Source organism: Cavia porcellus, unplaced genomic scaffold (assembly GCF_034190915.1).
Source record: "Cavia porcellus strain 051 isolate PalLab524CR breed Dunkin Hartley unplaced genomic scaffold, mCavPor4.1 scaffold_8, whole genome shotgun sequence".
NCBI lineage: Eukaryota > Metazoa > Chordata > Mammalia > Rodentia > Caviidae > Cavia > Cavia porcellus.
In genome coordinates, this window is record NW_026947491.1 from 24,757,763 (window position 1) to 24,775,808 (window position 18,046).

An 18,046-nucleotide genomic window follows, 5' to 3' on the forward strand; every position below is an offset into this window, starting at 1 on the left:
ATCCCAAGCAGTGCAGTGTTCCTGTTAATGGAAAAGGACACACACCAAGCTGGTTCGAATGCAAATAATGTTTATAGGTACATCTTGCAAGTAACTGAAAATTCTGTCCTTACCCTGAAGAACGTAAAGCCTGCTGTAGCAGCCAGGTCCACACCAGCTCTGTCTTCTTGACAATGGTGTTCATGTGGACTTGGGGGACTAAAGAAGCATGCATATTAAAAAAGAAAGAAAAAATGAAAGTGAATGCAAAAATCTTAAGCTTTTCCACTGTACCCCCAATAACCGTGATCAACAAAGATAGACTTGAATGAGAACTTACAGCCAGCAGTGGAGTTGGCTACACTTGGCACCTAAACAGAAAGGAGAGTAGACCTGGCCTGAGGCAGGATAGTGCCCCATGTGGTGGAATTGTGGGCTGAGCACACACTTCATCCAGCGGTGTCCTGGGAGCCTTCCTCCTGTTGCAAGAGATGATGACCACCAGAGAAGCCGAAGAAACTAGAGATGTAAAGAGAACCAGTCTTAGGCACAAACTGCTGGAGGTGCAGGGCAAAATGTAGGCTGAGGTTTGGGTATCCGTGACCGGCTTCTGCCCTGGAGGTTTATCTTTTAGTTCTGGAGCCTCACAGTCTATGTGGTAATGATTTCACTGCCTCTCTAGTGCCTGGGGACAGCCCTGCCTCTCAGCAGTCACTGTGAGGTGACAGCTACTTTTGCACAGTTCTAAGAGCAAAGTGTCCATGCTGAGCCAACCACACTTGCACAGGCATCCAGCACCAGGCACTTGCACAGCTGCTGGCTGCCTGTGGGGTGGACAGAGACAAAGTGACCCTGATGTGGACCTCACACACGTAAGATGGTGATAGTGCACAGGCTCTTTCATGTGCCTGCTCGCTTAACTCTAGCATCTGGGCTACACGGGCACATCTGGAAAACCAGTGCTGGAGGACCACATCTGGAATCGTCAGTATTAGGTGCACAAATCTGCTGCTGCTTCCTAACACCTGCCTTCCTCTCTCCAGAGAGTTTGGGATGCACAGTCAAGACACCCACCTACTGGTCCTAGATCTTCCCACAAGTGGATGTTGAGTTCACAGGCAAAGTCTTCACTTATCTAGTTCAGCCATGGGCTGGGTAACTCCTAAAGTTCTCTGAGCCCCAGGGCACCACTATTCTGTGGCAATAGAGGTCAACACCCAGTGGAGACTCTGTTATTGAGAGAATTTTGTGATTCTTCCCCAAAGTTAGCAACCCAGAGGGCAAGCAGTGACACCTCTGTCGGGATATGTCACTTAGTGCTTTCTTCTCCACACCGCATATGTGCTTGAGCACATCAGGGGTTGAAGCCTGCTTAGCTGCAGCTTGTGTGACCAAGAACAGATGCAAGAGTCACACTCTTCATGGACCTGTACTAATCATTCAGGATGTGGCTAAGTTAGATGTTATTGGTCAACAGCCCATAGACAGGATTGGTCTTGAAGCCCTGTTTTATTTGGCCCTGGAGTGTTTTACTATAAAAATTGACATTTTGGTATACTTTAAATTTGGAATAGTTTACATGAAAATCCAAATTTTCAGATTCTCTTGAAAAAACATAGAAGGTTGGACGTCATGACTCTTTGTCTGGAATGAACTCATCACCACATTGCCCTTTCAGTTAGTGTTTTAAAACCTTACTGATGACAGTAGGCTGGATGACCTCTCTCACGAGGAGGCTGGCCTGTGTGTTTCAGCCTGTTCCCACGGGATGACAACAGTACCTTCCCCTCCCTTGTGACAACCATTTGTGACCTGGCCAAGTCAGTCATCTCAGGTTTGGTGACCAACGCAGTGGACATGTAAATAGCGATCCCTAGGAAACACAAAACTGGAAAAGATGGACTCCAATCCTCTCATCTGACAGACAAGGAAACCAAAGTCCAACTGTTGCAGAGTTTAAGAGATAAGAAAGTCCTCTGGGAAGCAGGGGGATTGTATTAGGTACACCTGACTCAGGCAGACTTCTTTTCAAAAGACTGAGTCCCAAACAAGAGAAAAGCTCCAGGTTTTGCACCTGTGACTGGGGACTGGCCTGTTTAGTTGCATGAAAACAGGTCGGGTAACAGGCAAAGGCAGTTATTCTTTAGTGACAGTTTCACAACTTAGCCTTTGGACAAAAAGAGAACTTTTTGAATCTTGGGGGGACAGAATGTCACAAACCTGGATGTTGTGGGTTTCCCAGGGTGTTATAGGACTTTCTTCAGGGCTATAATTTTTTGTGCTCCTCAGGAACAGAGCAAGGGACAGCTTTGAAGGAAAGCAAACACAAGATGCCACAGGACTCTGTTCACAGGAATAGTTGTTAGCCTAACCGTAACTTCACAGAGTATGTATTTTCAGGAAGGGTATTTGGGGCAGAATTAAGTGTAGTTCTCTTCTGAGTTCTGCTTTACAACCCGAGAGGCTAAGAATCTTGTCCTGAGTGACAGAGCTGGGGCAGCTAGTGTCAGACCTGGGACAGCAGCCACCAGACGGCCTGTCCCCTCCGATTGCTTATGTGGCCATTCTGCCCAGCTTTCTGTCATTCCCGGTGGCCAGAATGGAGTCCGGCAGCTGATCTCTGCTCACAGTGGACAGCTCTGGTCATGGGCAGCACTTCCTGTTTCACACAGATCCAAAGGACGTTCCTAAGTTTGGTCACATTCCCTGTGCCAGCCACTCAACCCGGCTCCTCCTGTCCCCAACAGATGGAGGTGGCCACAAGGGCTAAGCAGGGCCATAGCTTTCTCAACAAGCATGCTGTGCAGGGTGACCACTGAGATCCCTGATGCTCTCACATGGAGTGGCCATATTAGTTTCGCCTGAGCTTTCATTTTTGTGTGTCACAGTCTCATTGGTTTAAATGCTACCTTCTTGATACACCGTCCTTCAAAAAGTCCAGAAAACATGCACTGATTTTATTCCTTTTACAATTCCAGGGGACCCACAAATAGCTTACATGGAAGTTTTTAGAGTTGTCAATGAAATATCTTGCCAGATGGTGAAATAAGCTTTCCTTCCTTAGGCATGTGCTTCTTGGATGTTCCACTGAGGGTCAGAATCACCTGAGGAAGCAATCAGGCCTCAGGCCTCCTGTTCCCAGCTGCTCCACTTCATCCCTTCCTGGGGATGGTAGTACTTTCCACAATGTGGTCTCAAGTTCAGGGAGCACTTCATATGCCTGCATGCCACTGTAAGACTCTGCAGCGATGCCTGCACCCCTGTGGCTCCCTCTCTGGTTGCTTTTCCTCTGCATGGTGTCTGACCACCTGGTCTTTGGATTCTCTTCCCTTGGAATCTGGGGGGGGGGGAGCTTTCCAGCCTTAGAGGCAGGTGGGTATAACGATGATAGCACAGCAGCCTGTACAGGGCCCTATGCCCCAGTCCCTTGCATTGTGTGTGGCATGCTTGTCACAGGTATGCTTGGACAAATGGAGAAAGGGACTGAATGTAGCAGGAGCTCAAATGCCTGACTTGGAGAGTTCAGGATGACTGCAGTTTGGGGTACTATAGATACACCTGGCCCTGAGCTCCAGCTGTCAACCCCTATCTGGATGGGGTTGCTGTGGCCCTGGTCAAGGCTGGGTCCACAAATAAAGCCTTCCATTCCTAGAGCTGAGCAGGGCAGAAGGTTAGTACACTGGGACTCACTAGAACTGCGGACTCTACTCTGTGTTCCTAAACTGACTCGCACCACGAGAGTCACAGTGGAAAGGCATGATACATGTCTTTTCCTTCTGTCTCTTTATCAAGCTGAACAATTAAAACACACTTACTGAAAAACAGTGTCAATTACTACCAGTCTGACACTGACTTTAGGTGACTTGCTTTGCTTGTGTTATATTAGCAGAAAGTCACAAGGAAACTTAAGGATATTTGGTAGCTGTTGTTAAGTGTCTCTCTCTGTCTGTCTCTCTCACTGTCTGTCCGTCTCTGTCTCTCTGTCTCTCTGTGTCTCTCTCTGTCTCTCTCACTGTCTCTCTGTCTCTGTCTGTCTGTCTGTCTCTCTCTCTCTCTCTCTCTCTGTCTCTCTCTCTCTCTCTGTCTTTTCTTTCTTTTTTTGCTAACAAGGTAAACCCTGAGCCATAGCTGATCCACTGTATCTTGGCTGGAAGTCCATGCTTCAGCTCATCTTGCAGACTGATACAGCAGTGTGCCTGTGCTAGCCCCTGAGATGTGCGCATAAGAGGTATAAACAGATTGGGAACTGTGTCCTTCAGAAGGAAAGGACAGGCGTGGCTCCTTCTCGCTCTTCTTTCCCACTGGCTGGAAGATAAAAGTGAGGACAGAGCTGAGTACAGCAAAGCTGCAAGTTGCAAGCTGAGTGTTGATGATGGAACACAGAAAGGGAGTAGCTGAGCCCTAAACTGGTGAGCAGCCTTCCAGCTCTCGGTTGATTGCATCCAGTCTGCATGGAGAGAGAGACAGGAACTCTTTCCTGTCCAGCCGTGATCGTTCTGATTTTTGTAGAACAGGTTTTTGCTCTGATACCCTTTGTGCATTGAGCGTGTGACCATGGAAGTAATACATTGCCTTACACTGCTCCCGGAACAGCCCCCTCAGGCTGTGATGTTTTCTTTTAGCAGTGCTTTCTAAGATGGAAATGGCAACAGTCACCCGCCCTAGCCATCCCGAAGGAACACCAGGCACGATGCCCACTGAACACCTTGCAAGCACAAGGCAGCCTGGCAGGGAATCTGTTCTGAAATAGGAATGGCTGAGTGAGTTCTGAGATCAGGGTAACCTTTAGAGAAAATCATTAAATAGATTGAAAGCATTGTCTTAGTATCAACTCCATGACTAGATTTTAAGGTACTCTGTTGTGGGATATCATATTTAAAACAAAGTTATTTAGCACCAAAACAAAGACTATGTCCCAAAGTATTTTGTTTGTTCACTTTAAAAATCTGAAGAGACACATTGGAGTCATATGGGCTGTGAGAACTGTGATCAGGATATATTTTCTTTTCAGGAGCAGTGGGAGACTCCTTGTGTGATGCCTTGGAAGAGCTATGACAGCCAGCAACTCCCTGAGGGGCTGCTAACAAACTCTTCACATCCTCTCCATGTCTTCACACCACTGGAGTGGCCAGCACTTTTCAGGGGGCTCAGAGACCCTGATGCTTCTGCAAATCCTCAGGCAAGACATTCAGTCATACTCGGGTCCATGAATTAGTGCCAATAAAGTCTGGAGCAGTCTTCAAATTAGGCTGCGCATACAAGAAAACAGCAGAAGAAGACATTTCTTTTCCTTCTACATATGTTTTACACTGGCAGAAGACCGTAAAATTAAGGTCCCATGTCTTGTGTTAAGGCCTCCGCCTGCTTCACTGCTGGTATCAGAACCTGGCGCTTACCTTTGTCCTGTGGTTTGTTCTTTTACACTGTTACCTTCTTTGCACACTTACCCATGAACAATCCAATGGCAGCTACACACCTGATTATTATTTTTCACCTGTGTGTGCTAAACTCTAGAGATCTCACCCAAGTTATCTAACTTATTATTGAAGCAGAAAATTTAGCAACTCTTTACTACTTGGAGAAACACATTCCTATGACAGTATGTTTGTAATGGAAGGGAACAGAATAACAAGGAGGAAGGAAGGTTTTATTTTAGTGACTGATGTGATCTCTCTTTGGGTCATGTCAGGAATGCGAGCCATCACCTAGCACACTTTATTGCATTATTATCACTATGGGCTGCTCTGTGCCGTGCCTTTGAGAGAAAACACTGACACAGGGCATGTCTCAGGCCCAAGAGACTGGTGGCGTAAGGGACAGCTTTGTCACAAGTGACATTGAATCCGGTTGAGCTTTGCTATGGGGATAACCACAGGGTACTAGAGGAGCAGAGAGCAGCTGGCCAGCGGGAGCTACAGCAAAGACTTTCCTGCAGGGAGAGTAGCATGCAAATGACCACGCAGTCCTTGCTGAAGTGGAGAGTAGTTCTGTGAGATTCCAAGGCTGAGAAGCTGTTCATCAGGGGCCGGTATTGAGTCCACACTGCTGGAGAACAGAGTGGGATAACTATGAAGTGAAGTCCAAGGGTGAGGATAAGAGCTGAGATCAAATTAAATACCCAGGAGAAGGGGGATCTCAAGTAGGTAGGAGTAAGAGGCTGAGGCAGATAGATCCAGGTAGGCTGCGAAAGATTTACCTCTGCAGGTGCTGAAGTTTGAGGCCGCACGAGAGAGAAATGAGAGGGAAAAGTGCTCGGTGTCAACTACATGTCACACCCTGTGCATGGCCCAGACGAACTCCTATGCAGACCATTTAAAGGGCATAAATGTCATTTCACACCTGGGGAACCTAGTCGAAAAGGGCAGCACGGCGGCAGAGCAGCTCCCAAGAAATGGATGCAGGACTCAAGCCCAAGTCCCAAAGACTGTTCTTTCTGGCAAGAGGTCAGCTGACCTTTCAGCTGCAATGAACAGGTTGCAATGAACTGGACAGAAGCCACAGGGAGTTGGCCCTAGACTTTCTGTAGCCACACAGCATTCAGTGGGTGGGCTGGGGTTTGGAACGTGCCTGAACAAACTGCCTGAGGTGTAGGTGTCAAGGTCCAAGGAAAAAATCCTGGAGGAAGCAAAGGTACAACCAAATTGTTCCACACAAGTGACCTGGATTTGGGGATAGAAGTGTGAGATAAGAAGGGAGGAGTTAAAAGAAAAGTGGACACCAGCACCACTAGGCTGACGGAGGTGGGGGAGGTAGTGCTTGGTAATGAAGTGACTGATTTTGCAGAAGAGGAATCTCTAATATGTAATCAGCCATGGTTTCACTGCTGCACTGTAAATTCCAACAGTCACCTTAATCCTCCTGTCAGTGTCCCCCCACACACTCCCACAGGCTAAGTGAAATGTCCAGAGAGGAAGAAAGGCCTGTCCATGTGAGAACTAAGCAGCCACCAGGGAGACAGAGATCCACAAAGGGAGGATTAGGTTTTGGCGGGAGGAATCAGCGAAGCTGTAAATAACCTTCCTGAACGTCAGAGATTACTAGGGCTTTGAAAGAATTGTCATTATCACACAACAGATAAAAATTCAAATAATGAATGAAAGCACAAAACAATTTCACTTAAATCCTTTTTCAAAAGGGCAAGTTGACCCTAGCTGACATCTGGCTTATGGCAAGAAGATATTTCTCTTAGAGCTGCCTTAAATGGGTGACCTTGGAAAGCAGTTAATTTTCCATCCCTGGAAGTGTTTAGACAAAGACAACACACACCACCAGCATGACCACGATGGAAAGAATCCATCTGTCAAATGGGAGTGCACTACAAAGCCTTTTAAACTCCTTCCCAGTCCTCAGATCCCGACTTACAGTCCAGGCAGGCAAGCTGTCAGATACCTGGATGAATCACACTTCTAAGCAAGCATGCACTAGGTCTGGGAATGCACAGTTAATGAAACTCAGTAAAGGAGTGAGTACAAAATCCACCCAACTTAGGCATGGTGACACACACCTGTAATCCCAGCATTTGGGAGGCTGAGGCTGAGGCAGGAGCATTGTTGCAAATTCTAGACCAGCCTGGGCTACAAAGTGAGTTCAAGGTCAACCTAGACTATGTAGCAAGACCCTGCGCCCCCTCCTCCCAAATTCACTTAAACAGATTGAGAGGAAAACTGAACCATTAACATCTAAGCAAAGGGTAAAATTCCTTACTCCAGACAGGTTTCTGATTTCATTCAGTCTGTCTTGTGCTTCTGTTTATTTGCAACAAGTCACTTGGCATAGGCAGCCTCTCATTTGCTCACAGGACAGGTAGACAGAATGTCCCTGTCTGAATAGGCAGCTGCCAAAACTAGGTCCAACTAAGGGTTCTCTTGCCTCAGATTTGTGTCCAGATTGAGTCGGCTTTTGTTCCAGTAGACTAGTGAAGCCCCCACGCTGGAGGTTAGAAGGAGTGACAGTCCACCAGTTCCGAGAGAGAAGGTAATGGGGGTAAGGAAAAGAAGACAGAAGCACACACTGAGGCAGAATGTCAGCACCAGCCAACTCTCCTCTCCCCACAGCCAGGCTGGAACCAAGAGCAAGCCGCTGCCCAGCAGCACCAGGCTTGGAGGTGTATGTTGGAAGCTTTGGCCTCAGTGCAGTAGTGATGGGGTGGGGTCCTTAAGGACTGAGTCTTACTGGAGATCTTGGGAGGGGGCTCTAATGACATTGTAGGGCCACAGACTGACTGCAGCTTCCTATCCCAAGATACGATCGATCTTCCTTTCCCCATGTGCTCCCCACTGCCAGCCACCACGAAAGGACCAGGGTCGGTGGGTCATTGGAGCGCAAGCTGCTCCATCAGAATATGCTGCATACAAACCTGTGAACTAAGTGAACTTCTGTGTTAGTTATCGTACTGTGTACACTTTGTTATAGAAACAAAGGCTAACTCATACAAGTTTACAAGAGAGGGGTACTCAACAAGTGCTGAGACACAAGTACAAAGAGATGTATTAAAAAACAAAGTTTCCCAAAGTTTCTCCCAAAATACATCCAGAAGAGTACATATATGCAAGTGGTGAAAAGCACCTACATATTAAATCCTAGCATGCCTCAAATTTTATGTGTCAGTCAGGGATGAACATACCTACATAAACAGAATTCATAGGTAAACCATAAATTTGCAAAGAGCAGATATTACTGGTTTGAACTTTGATGCATAGAATATTTCCTCACTCCTTATGATGAGGCAACTTGGAGAATATTCAGAAGTCAGATTGGACCTAAATCAACCCAGACTAAATCACCACCCCTGCAAAATCAACTGTAGATCTCAAAATGTCAATGCTTGAATTAAGAACAGATTTTTCCATTTGCAACCAGCCAAAGCAGGTACCCTCGCTGACCCTCTCATCCTGCCCCAAGGGCTAAGTCTGTCTAGGGCAGGGCTGGCGCATTCTGGAGAGCAGCTCCAACAGACTGGGTTCGCAAGGCCAAGGACTTCCATTCTTGCCCAACATTCTCTCTTCAAGGAAACTAGAAGTAAATTTATATCCCCCTCACAATTCCAGAGGACTGGATCACATTGAAGCTACTTCCTGGCTTTAAAAATATTTTTCTCCCTGTAAACTATTTCCAAATTAATGAGAAATGTTGAGGCATTTAAACCCCTTTGAGCCCCTCCTTGAAGCCAGGTATAGTTCCAGCAACGGCAGATAGCAATTGTAGCTAAAAGGCCCTATTCATGCCAGGAATAGCTTAGAATCTGAAGAATAAGGTGTTCATGTATACAAGGCTAAAACTCAGGGACTGATCAGGTAGCAGGCAAGTGTAAGCCTGTGTCTCCCTGGGGGACCAGCAAAGGCCTCCCTGAGGAGGAAACTGAGGGGTGAATTATGGTAAGCTGGAGACAGTGGAAGAGTGGCATTTGAAAGTGAGGGACTCCTGTGCTAGGCTACCCCAGGTGCAAGGAAAGTGAGTGGCCTGTTACAAGGACATATGTTTTGTGTCCTCATTGTGCACAGGTTTTCCTGGGAAAGGCACAGCCATGGTGTGGTCTTGACATTCAAGTGCACACATGCATTGCAGCTCAGCAGAGAGAGTGCTGATTCAGGATGATCTGTGACACCTGAGATGGGTACTGAGGGACTTGAGCTGTGGTCCCCAGGGCAGGCAGGATGGCTAGGAGTTGTACAACAGGCAGTTCTCAGGGATCCCACCTAGCAGAAACCTCTGCACCTGAACAAACAAGAGCTTGGATGCCCTGGAGTCAGTGTGAGTGGAGAGGGCTGAGAACTGGGTAGCTGCTCCTGGAAGCAGGGAGTTTCCAGAGCACAGAATCTGAAAGGGTTCAGCACTGCATTTCAAGTGGAAAGAAGGAGAAGCAGAGAAGGATGTTGGGCAGGCAGGCAGTGGCAGAAACATCTGGAAGTCTTGAAACAAATTTACAATGTGCCTGTAGACTAAAGAATCTGGGCAACAGAGCAGCAGAAGAGGTTTGATATCCAAATCATTCTGGTGGGCACCAGATCGGAAGTGTAACTAAGCTTGCCGAGTTACCATGAATGTCTTGAATGGGTCCATTTGTTAAAGTGCAAAGGCCTATGAGAGGGATGAGAGCTATGATTAACTCGTATTTGAGAGTAAGTTAAGATCTGTGACTAAGCAAAACTGTTCCAGAGGAAGAGGAGGCTACAGCAGGAGACCAGAGGCGCTGGTTACTGCTGGAAGCCTGGACGAATTGGGCCTCCGGCACGGCTTAACCTAGTCTTTATTCTGCATGGCCCAGCCTGACTATGTGAAACTTCCTTTCCACAGACTGTACTTGGGCATAACTGTCCATGGCCTATGTTTTTAATTGCTGTAGTTCTTAAAGTATGATCCCCAAGGGGGCTGGGGATTTAGCTCAGCGGAAGTGCCTGCCTTGTAAACAGGCAGTCATGAGTTCGATCCCTGGTACCGATAAAAAGGAAAAAGACAAAAAAAAAGTATGATCCCCAAAAAGCAAAACCCACATCTCCTGGAGTTGGTTAGAAATGCTTGTTCCTGTATCAGAGACGCCATCGCCATCTGGGCCAGCTGTCTCCTGCCGCGGGCCCTTGGGTGGGCCTCAGGTGGCCTCAGTGTAACTTACAGCCCTGAAACTCAGCAGAGGAAAACAGTGGAAATGTCCATTTGGTGTTAGAATGACTTGATGTAGTAGCATGGAATAGTTCAATCTTTTCTAAATGTGCTTTTATATGGATGTTTACCCAGCAAAGGATTTAGGATATGTATGGTTGGAAAATATTCATAAGTGATGATTCCACAGTTCTAGAATGACTTTATAAGGGCCTATGTTATTGTATGGGCTATGAATCATAACTCCTGCAGTTAACGGTGGTATTCAGCAAAACAAAATAGAGACAGCTCTTTCTCCCCACCAAGTAAGCCCAGTTGTTACATGGACTGCAAGTTTTTTTTGTGCCATCATCTTTCAAAGGGTTATCTCTGCTGATAGTGCTGGAAATTTTTCTTTCCTTGCACCTTACTTTGAATCAATAATACTGTAGCTGTGATAATAATGTCTGTTTACACGGTCTATGATATTTCTGAAATGAAGTCTGAGTTGCTGCTGAAACCAGCATTTCTCAGATTTTTTCCATTGCTCTCCGTGAGTAATCCAATACACACGACAGGAGAAAAGAGTAAACACTTTTGTGATAATCCAAATGTTTTCAGTGGAATTTTAAACAGTTTGACAATTTGGTCTTGTTAAAAAAGTGATATAAAATAAATGTGTCTTAGTAAGTAATTGTCCATTAAATATTATAATTCTGTCTCCTCTGCGCGTAATGTGGATTGTTGTTTGAGTCTTTCAACAGAATTCCTTCAAATTAGAGCTCAATGTTCTCTTTTATATTTGATCCAAGGTTGGAAACACAGGAATTGGTCTCTACTTAGTTGAACAATGGATTGTATTATGGTATCTTTTTCGTGAAATCCAAATATTATACTCAGCATTTTAGGAATTCCCTATCCTAAATACAGGCAATTAAACTGTCTATAAGTTCAGAGCCTCAGAAAATGAAATGAAATGAGAATTTGTACTTTGAAATAAGTTTAAAAATGTGTACCATTTGCCAGTGTTTGTCTCTGCTCAATGGTCCTCATTGTCTCCCAGTTCAGATGAAGTAATCGGACACAGACTTTTCCAGAAGCTAAGACAAGGAGAAAGGAGGCTTTTCTCAGCTTCTGGGAGTCAAATTTTCCATCTTAAAGATGCGAGACAGAACAAAACAATGTTGCCTGGTGGTCCCAAAAGCTGGGGAAAATTTGAAAACACCACCAGGATAAACAGGACTAGCCAGGGGCATTCATGTTGTTTTTACAAATATCCAGGGCTCCCTGAGTGCCGACAGCTAGAAGCCCTAAAATAAGCTAATGCTGAGTCCAGAAACCTAAAGATGTCAGCAGATGGTGGTCACCAGATGCTCAGGTCCCATCTGCCTGGTCTGCCTTTGGCAAGCATCTTGGTTAAGACCAAAGTGAAAGAGGTTACCAGCCTTTCCTGTTCAGTGTTCATCCTGACCTTGTTCTGGGCCTGATAATCGGGGAGCCAGTGCACCCTGCCATACTGACTGTGTTCTTGCTAGCTCAGGACCCCTGATGGGCAGCCATGGCAGCACACCACTATAATCCCAGAACTCAGGAGGCTGAGGCAGGAGAATGTTTATGAGTTCAAGGTCAGTCTGGACTACATATTGAGTTCAAACTCAGCCTGAACTGCATAGCCAGACTCTATCTCAAAAAACAAACAGAAAAAAAAGGAGGTGGAGGAGGAGAAGAAAAGAAAAAAGGAAAACTCAATGAAACAGTGAGAGAAGTACTCATTAATGCAGTCTACAAGAAGAGGGTGGTTTGTCTTTTTAATCATTTCTGAGGTACTTGAATAAACCTATCTGTAACTGGGCTGTCAGGCCTTGTGAAGACAAGCATAGCTTCTCAAAGCAGAGACTGAGGTCACAAATTCTCCATCACCTGAGCCACAGCCGCTTTGCACTGCAGGTGTAAGGGGACCGCGCTTCCTTCTGGGCCATGGCAGTCCCAGGTCCTAGGTTGGCCTGTCCTCCAGCAGGGTCACCTGTGAAACGTGCCCCACTGCACTCCTGTGCTGGCGCCTTGCCTCTCTGCTGTAGCAGGCAGCGTTGGGCTCTGCGGTTGCAGGGTGCCCAGGGGCAGGCGGGGCCCATCTGCTGCTGTGGGCCAGAGCAGTGCGATGAATGGGCAAGCTGCTTCTTCCCTGGGCAGGATCCCTGCACCTTTCAGAATGGAGAAATGTCCCTACTTCCTCTTTTCAGCTCTCATGAGAATGTTTCCACCTGACTCCCCAGAGTACGTGGGACACATCAAAGACGGGGCGAGGTCTACCAGGCCTCCAGATGCTGTCTTGCAGAGAGCGGTCTAACAGGCTACCAGCTTGGTGTGAGTCATCTGCTCCTGGGTGTCACCTTCCAGAATGCCTCGAGATAAGGTCCAGGGGACTGTGTGAGTCTGGGTGGGGTGCAATTTTGATTTATTTTCTACCTTCTTCCATCAGAGAGTAAAGTCCATCAGTTTTGGAACTTTATTCCCTTCCATCTAGAACAATACTTAGCATGTAGTAAGTACTTACTGGCTACTGAATAATAAACAAATACACTGTCATGCATCTCTGCTTCTCACAGGCTAATTACATTTTAATCCTAGGCTAGGAATTATGATGCAGATTGAAAGACACAGTATGAAATCCTGAGAAAAGTTAGTGTTTTCCTTTTGTGTCTTGTTCATTGACTTGTTCATTTTTGCAAACTCTGTTTCTCCATCATCATCGTGAACAATGACATGCACAGCTCCATGCTTTATCTCTGCAAAGGCAAAGAGGCTCATGACTCGAGTCTTCAAGGCTCAAACCCAGCCTTAAGCCTTCTTCTTAACCAGACTGCGCCATGGTTTCACATTAGTGCCAGTGAACCTCTCTCCTCTATCTAGCATGTGAATGAGAGAATACTCAGGCAGTATTTTATTGCCTGGATTAAATAAGAGATAGAGGTGCTCTAGAAAGCCTCCTTGCCACACGGAACCCAAGGGTAGGTAGATATCTGGGCTCCTCTTCCAAGGAAAGCGTTTCCTGTAAACACGTATGTATTTGTATTTTGTGGGCACCTGACTAAAAGAAGCACAGTGGTTCCCCCTGCCCATGAGCTATAAGATGTCCAAAGTGAGCTCCTTCCCCAAGCAATACACTGCCTTCTGTTAGCTTCTGCCCTCAGAGGAAAAAAGAGCATCGCTGACACGCCCATTCTCATCACCCCAGCAGAGCATGACCTGAATGGCAACAGGCATTTCTTCCACAGAAATGGCCCATCTAGTCATAAGTGCATCCCTGCCTCCCTGGAAATTTGTTTTCAGAAACTAAAATCAATCAGAAATCCTTAACTTGAAAACACTGAGTTTCATAGCTTAGATAGCAGACTTGTAATATGCTACAAAAGAATGGGAGGGACCAAGTGTCAGGGAGCACATTTATCATAACCGCGTTAGGAACTCTGTAATAGCTGCGGACCGCTCCTTTCAAGTTCACAGCATTTGACAGGCACTCTCAGCATGGTTCTTGGCTGGTTCTCCCGGCATCTTCTGTGCTAGATAGTACTGATCATTTCCTCTGCATGAGAAGGGTGGGAGCCTTGAATGAAGGCCAGAGAAAGCCAGGACACGGCACTCAGATCCTCCGCAGGAAGATGCTTGTCCTGGTCTTTTTTATTAGTGAAAACTTCCAGAACATGAAGTCCATAATCCCTGCGTATACTGTAGATGCCAGCTCCACCACTCCCTGTCTTCCTTCCCTGATGTATATTTTACTTTGCTCCTCTGTAAAATGGAGATAACTATTAGAACGGAGTAAACAGTTACTCCAGTCTTTCGTTCTCCAGTGTGGCGTGGTGATGCCATGATTGTGGGACTCCTTCCTCCTTCGTCATCCTAAGTGCTGGCAGTGCTGCTGTTCTTGGAGCCCTGGATCCTCTGAGCAGCCTGAAAGGAAGGTGATCCTCTTTCAACCATCTGCACTCGAGGAAGCTGAGGTACAGAGAATTAAGCAACTTTCCCAGAGTGGGACACAGTGCCCTCGGAATCACAGGCTCTAAATGCCATGTCCTTAAATAGAAAGCCTCAGTTAAAGGGGGACGAAACCAACTCAAATCACATGTTTGTGAATGGGAAGCCTTTTCAAAGGAGGCTGCAGAGCTGCCACCAATGCTTACATCAAAATAAACAGAACTGATAGACACAATCAAAATCTCTGGGTTTAATTTTGCTGTTGCTTTTTCCCCCCCTTAGTATAGGATTTTATGATGAAGTTTCCATGAGAAAAAAGGATTCTGCGGTTATATAAAATCATCAACAAAAAGAATGCAGGAAAACAGTACTGGTAAGCCATTTGAGGAAATTACTAACAAGATGTTTGTCTGTAAACGTGTCTTGAAACTCTCGACCTCGGATTTCACAATCTGTGAGCGGACAGTGCATTGCCCTGAGAGGGCGCCCAGGCATCACTGGGCCTTTCCCTCTCCGTAGGCCTGGCACCTTTGAGGATTTCTGAATGGTCCTTAAAAAGCCCCTCAGGGCTCCCTCTGGTTTGGTGAGTGGGCCAGGGTCACTCAAAAAGCTAAATGCAGCCTCTGGGTGATAAAAGCTCTCAGGCGAATGACTTCTAGTTAACCACAGGGCGCAAGAGAGCATCTAATGCAACCACAAAGTGGCTTGCTGGCACTGGGACTTCCCAGCGCTTGGAGCGAGATTCCAGGGGTGTTGTTTAGTCTCCATCTTGGAAATCTTTCCCTTAGCAGGAGGAAAATTTTGATCTCCATTCGTCTGGAACCGTTCAGCACAGCGTGTGTGGAGGTGGGGATGAGAATGCTGCCTGCAGTCATCACTGACCTAGGCCTGGGCTCTTCCCCAGCTGCCCAGCCGCTCACACAGAGCAGGTCCTGCAGGAAATGCACCCCCAGGGGCTGAAGGCTGCACTGGAGTATCAGAGCTCTCTGCAACATGACAGATTTATTTTTCTCAAAATGTTGAGACATTAAGGCTTAATGTTGAGTGATAAGTTCTTGGTGCGCTTTCAGAGTGCTCAAGTAGGCCTGCCAGTTCTACTCGTCAGCTTGACAGGACTCCTAGCAAACACAGTGCCTGCCCAGGGCCAAGGCTTCCTCTTGTACTTGGGCCTGAAACGGCTCTGTTCTGAAGAAGTCCAGGTTGGCAGTGTGAAGATCTTGAGTTTTTTCTTTAAAATATTGCTTATTCTTCACCACTGCCTTTGAGCTAGAAATTGATGTGCTTAATGGCTGGCATTGGCTGATGGGACTAAATTACACAAAAGAATGGCTTTCATCATATTGCTCCATTTAAGGGTTTCATCCCATTTCAAAGGCGAGGTTAATTACCTTTAGAAAATGTTAAGCAATTACCCACTAATAATAGCAGGGAGGAGACTCTCAAACAGCCAGTTCAAGACAGGGTGGAGAGCTGGGCTGAGAAGAGCTTTTATATTGAATTAATGTTGAAAAATGAAAAGTATGTTAAACTCTTAAAGACCTGCATGATGCTGTTGCTTTTGCCCCTCAGCAGACTTGGTCTCAGTCTGTGCCACTTCTTTGGGCCTGGCACAAAGGCCTTTGGTGTGTGTCCATACGATCCCTGTGTGTCCGTCTCAGTCACCGCCATCCTGGAGTGGGATCATCAGTGAGGTGCAAGAAGGAGCCAGACGCTTTCAGTTCCATCCAGAGATCTGTGTTTGTTAATTGCTGTTAAAATGCCTGCGGTGTGTGTTGCAAGGGTTTGAAGGTTCAAGATGTAGGTCCAAAGTCATAGATGCTTTCTCAGGAGTGTGTGTGTGTGTGTGTGTGTGTGTGTGTGTGTGTGTGCATGCGCAATGGAGAACAATAAGGTTGAAGACTTCGCAGTGCAAGATCCTACTGCAGGTAGACACAGAGCCTCCTAAACAGGCAACATTGACTTCTCAGTGGGAGGAGTAAGGTTGTAGGAGGCATGTGACAGCTTGCTACCATGTGCTAGACTATTGGCCTGTCATGAGTGCCCAGCTCTCAGGCAGCCCCCGTGTTCCTCTGCACCCCTAGCAAAGCGCTCTGTGGCCACCGGGATGCTTCCGGCTGAGTTCGACTGGTGTGGGGGGAGGGTAAGACACTTCTATTTCCCAGCGCGCTAGGAAGGTCATGGCTAAGTCACCCAACACTGCATCCCAGGTTGGATGCCAGCCCTTCTGAAAGCAGTGCTGGTAGGAGCCCGACTGCTCCGGTAAAATCACATAGCCACATGAATGCCTTTCAGTTCCCTTCTCTCCAGAAAAAGCAATATCTTAATTTCATGGGCTAACCATAAGATGATCTTGGTATCCCCAAATTATAGTTCTCCAGCATCTCAGTATTAATCTTACATATGCTGAGACCTAAACAAAGTAGCATTGGCAGGTAATTGGTCACAAAATCAAAGCCTAGATTGTTGAGAATTTTTTAAAGATAACTATTTATTTGCCCTTCTAAATCCTGAGATTTCCACATCCCCACTTGTGATAGACAGCAGCCGCCATTGTAATATGGCATGTGTTTGGACGTTCCAGTCACTGCCTCTTTTGAATATACTGGAAAGAAAGACCTGGGGTTGGCTTGGTGGTTCACACCTATAATTCCTGCATTCTGGGAAGCCAAAGCCGGAGAACCACAAGGTCAAGATCAGCCAAACTCATGGGCAATTTCATGGCTTCGAGAGACCTGGTCTCAAATTTAAAAATTAGAAAAATAAAAAGGGCTGGCATGTAGTTCAGTATAGAGGCCCTGAGTTCAGTCCTCAGCAACACACAAATACACACACACACAGAGGGAAAAAAATCAAGCAAATGATCTACCAGCTAACACAAAGGGAAATATAAATATAAAAAGAAAATGTAAATATATTTGGAGAGAAAAACTTGTTACTTTCACTTTATAACAATCACAAAATCTGTACAAGTTCATTTTTCTTTTTTCTTTGAAATTCGCAGAAAACTCTATCACTTCACAAGGCAAGCTCAGTTCCCATCACCATCTTTTTTTTAAAAAAAATATTTCTAGCTTTTTTACACCTCTGGGCCTATTCATACTTGTTTATTCTGGTTATAAAATGTCATTAAACATTAAATACTACCCTGGAAAGAACAGTTATAAACTGCTTTTCCCTTTCATTTTATAAATGAGGGAACAGAGTCCCAGAGAAGTACAGTAGCTTCCTGAGGGAACACAGCTATTCAACAGAAAAATCGGGAGGAAAATTCCAATTCCTGGACTCTTAGTGCAACGAAGTTGAGTTCCAAATGTTCCACATCAGTTCTCAAGTGTGAGTCCCACTACAGGACTCCAGGAGAGTGTGCCACATGCAGCCAGACTCAGGGAGGGAGAGGGGAGACTTGGTTCCCAGAAGCAGGCATGCTTGGCTTCCTCCACACCCTGCGCTTCTGATCCATGGTTCTAACCTAGGAAATGGCTCTGGTACTAAGCTAGGAGTTTGCATTTTCATATAC

General features: G+C 46.1%; 1 protein-coding gene across 14 annotated transcripts in view; it reads left to right on the forward strand.

The window, feature by feature from the left end:
* Window positions 1-11,275, forward strand: part of Ccdc91 (coiled-coil domain containing 91) — a 388,627-nt gene extending 377,352 nt beyond the window's left edge. For all 14 annotated transcript variants that reach the window (XM_013149338.3, XM_023563788.2, XM_013149335.3 and 11 more), the window contains one exon: window positions 4,991-11,275. In XM_013149338.3, the coding sequence (XP_013004792.1) occupies window positions 4,991-5,194 (204 nt within the window). In that variant the 3' untranslated portion in view covers window positions 5,195-11,275. The remainder of the gene's footprint in view (window positions 1-4,990) is intronic.
* The last annotated feature ends 6,771 nt before the right edge of the window (window positions 11,276-18,046 follow it).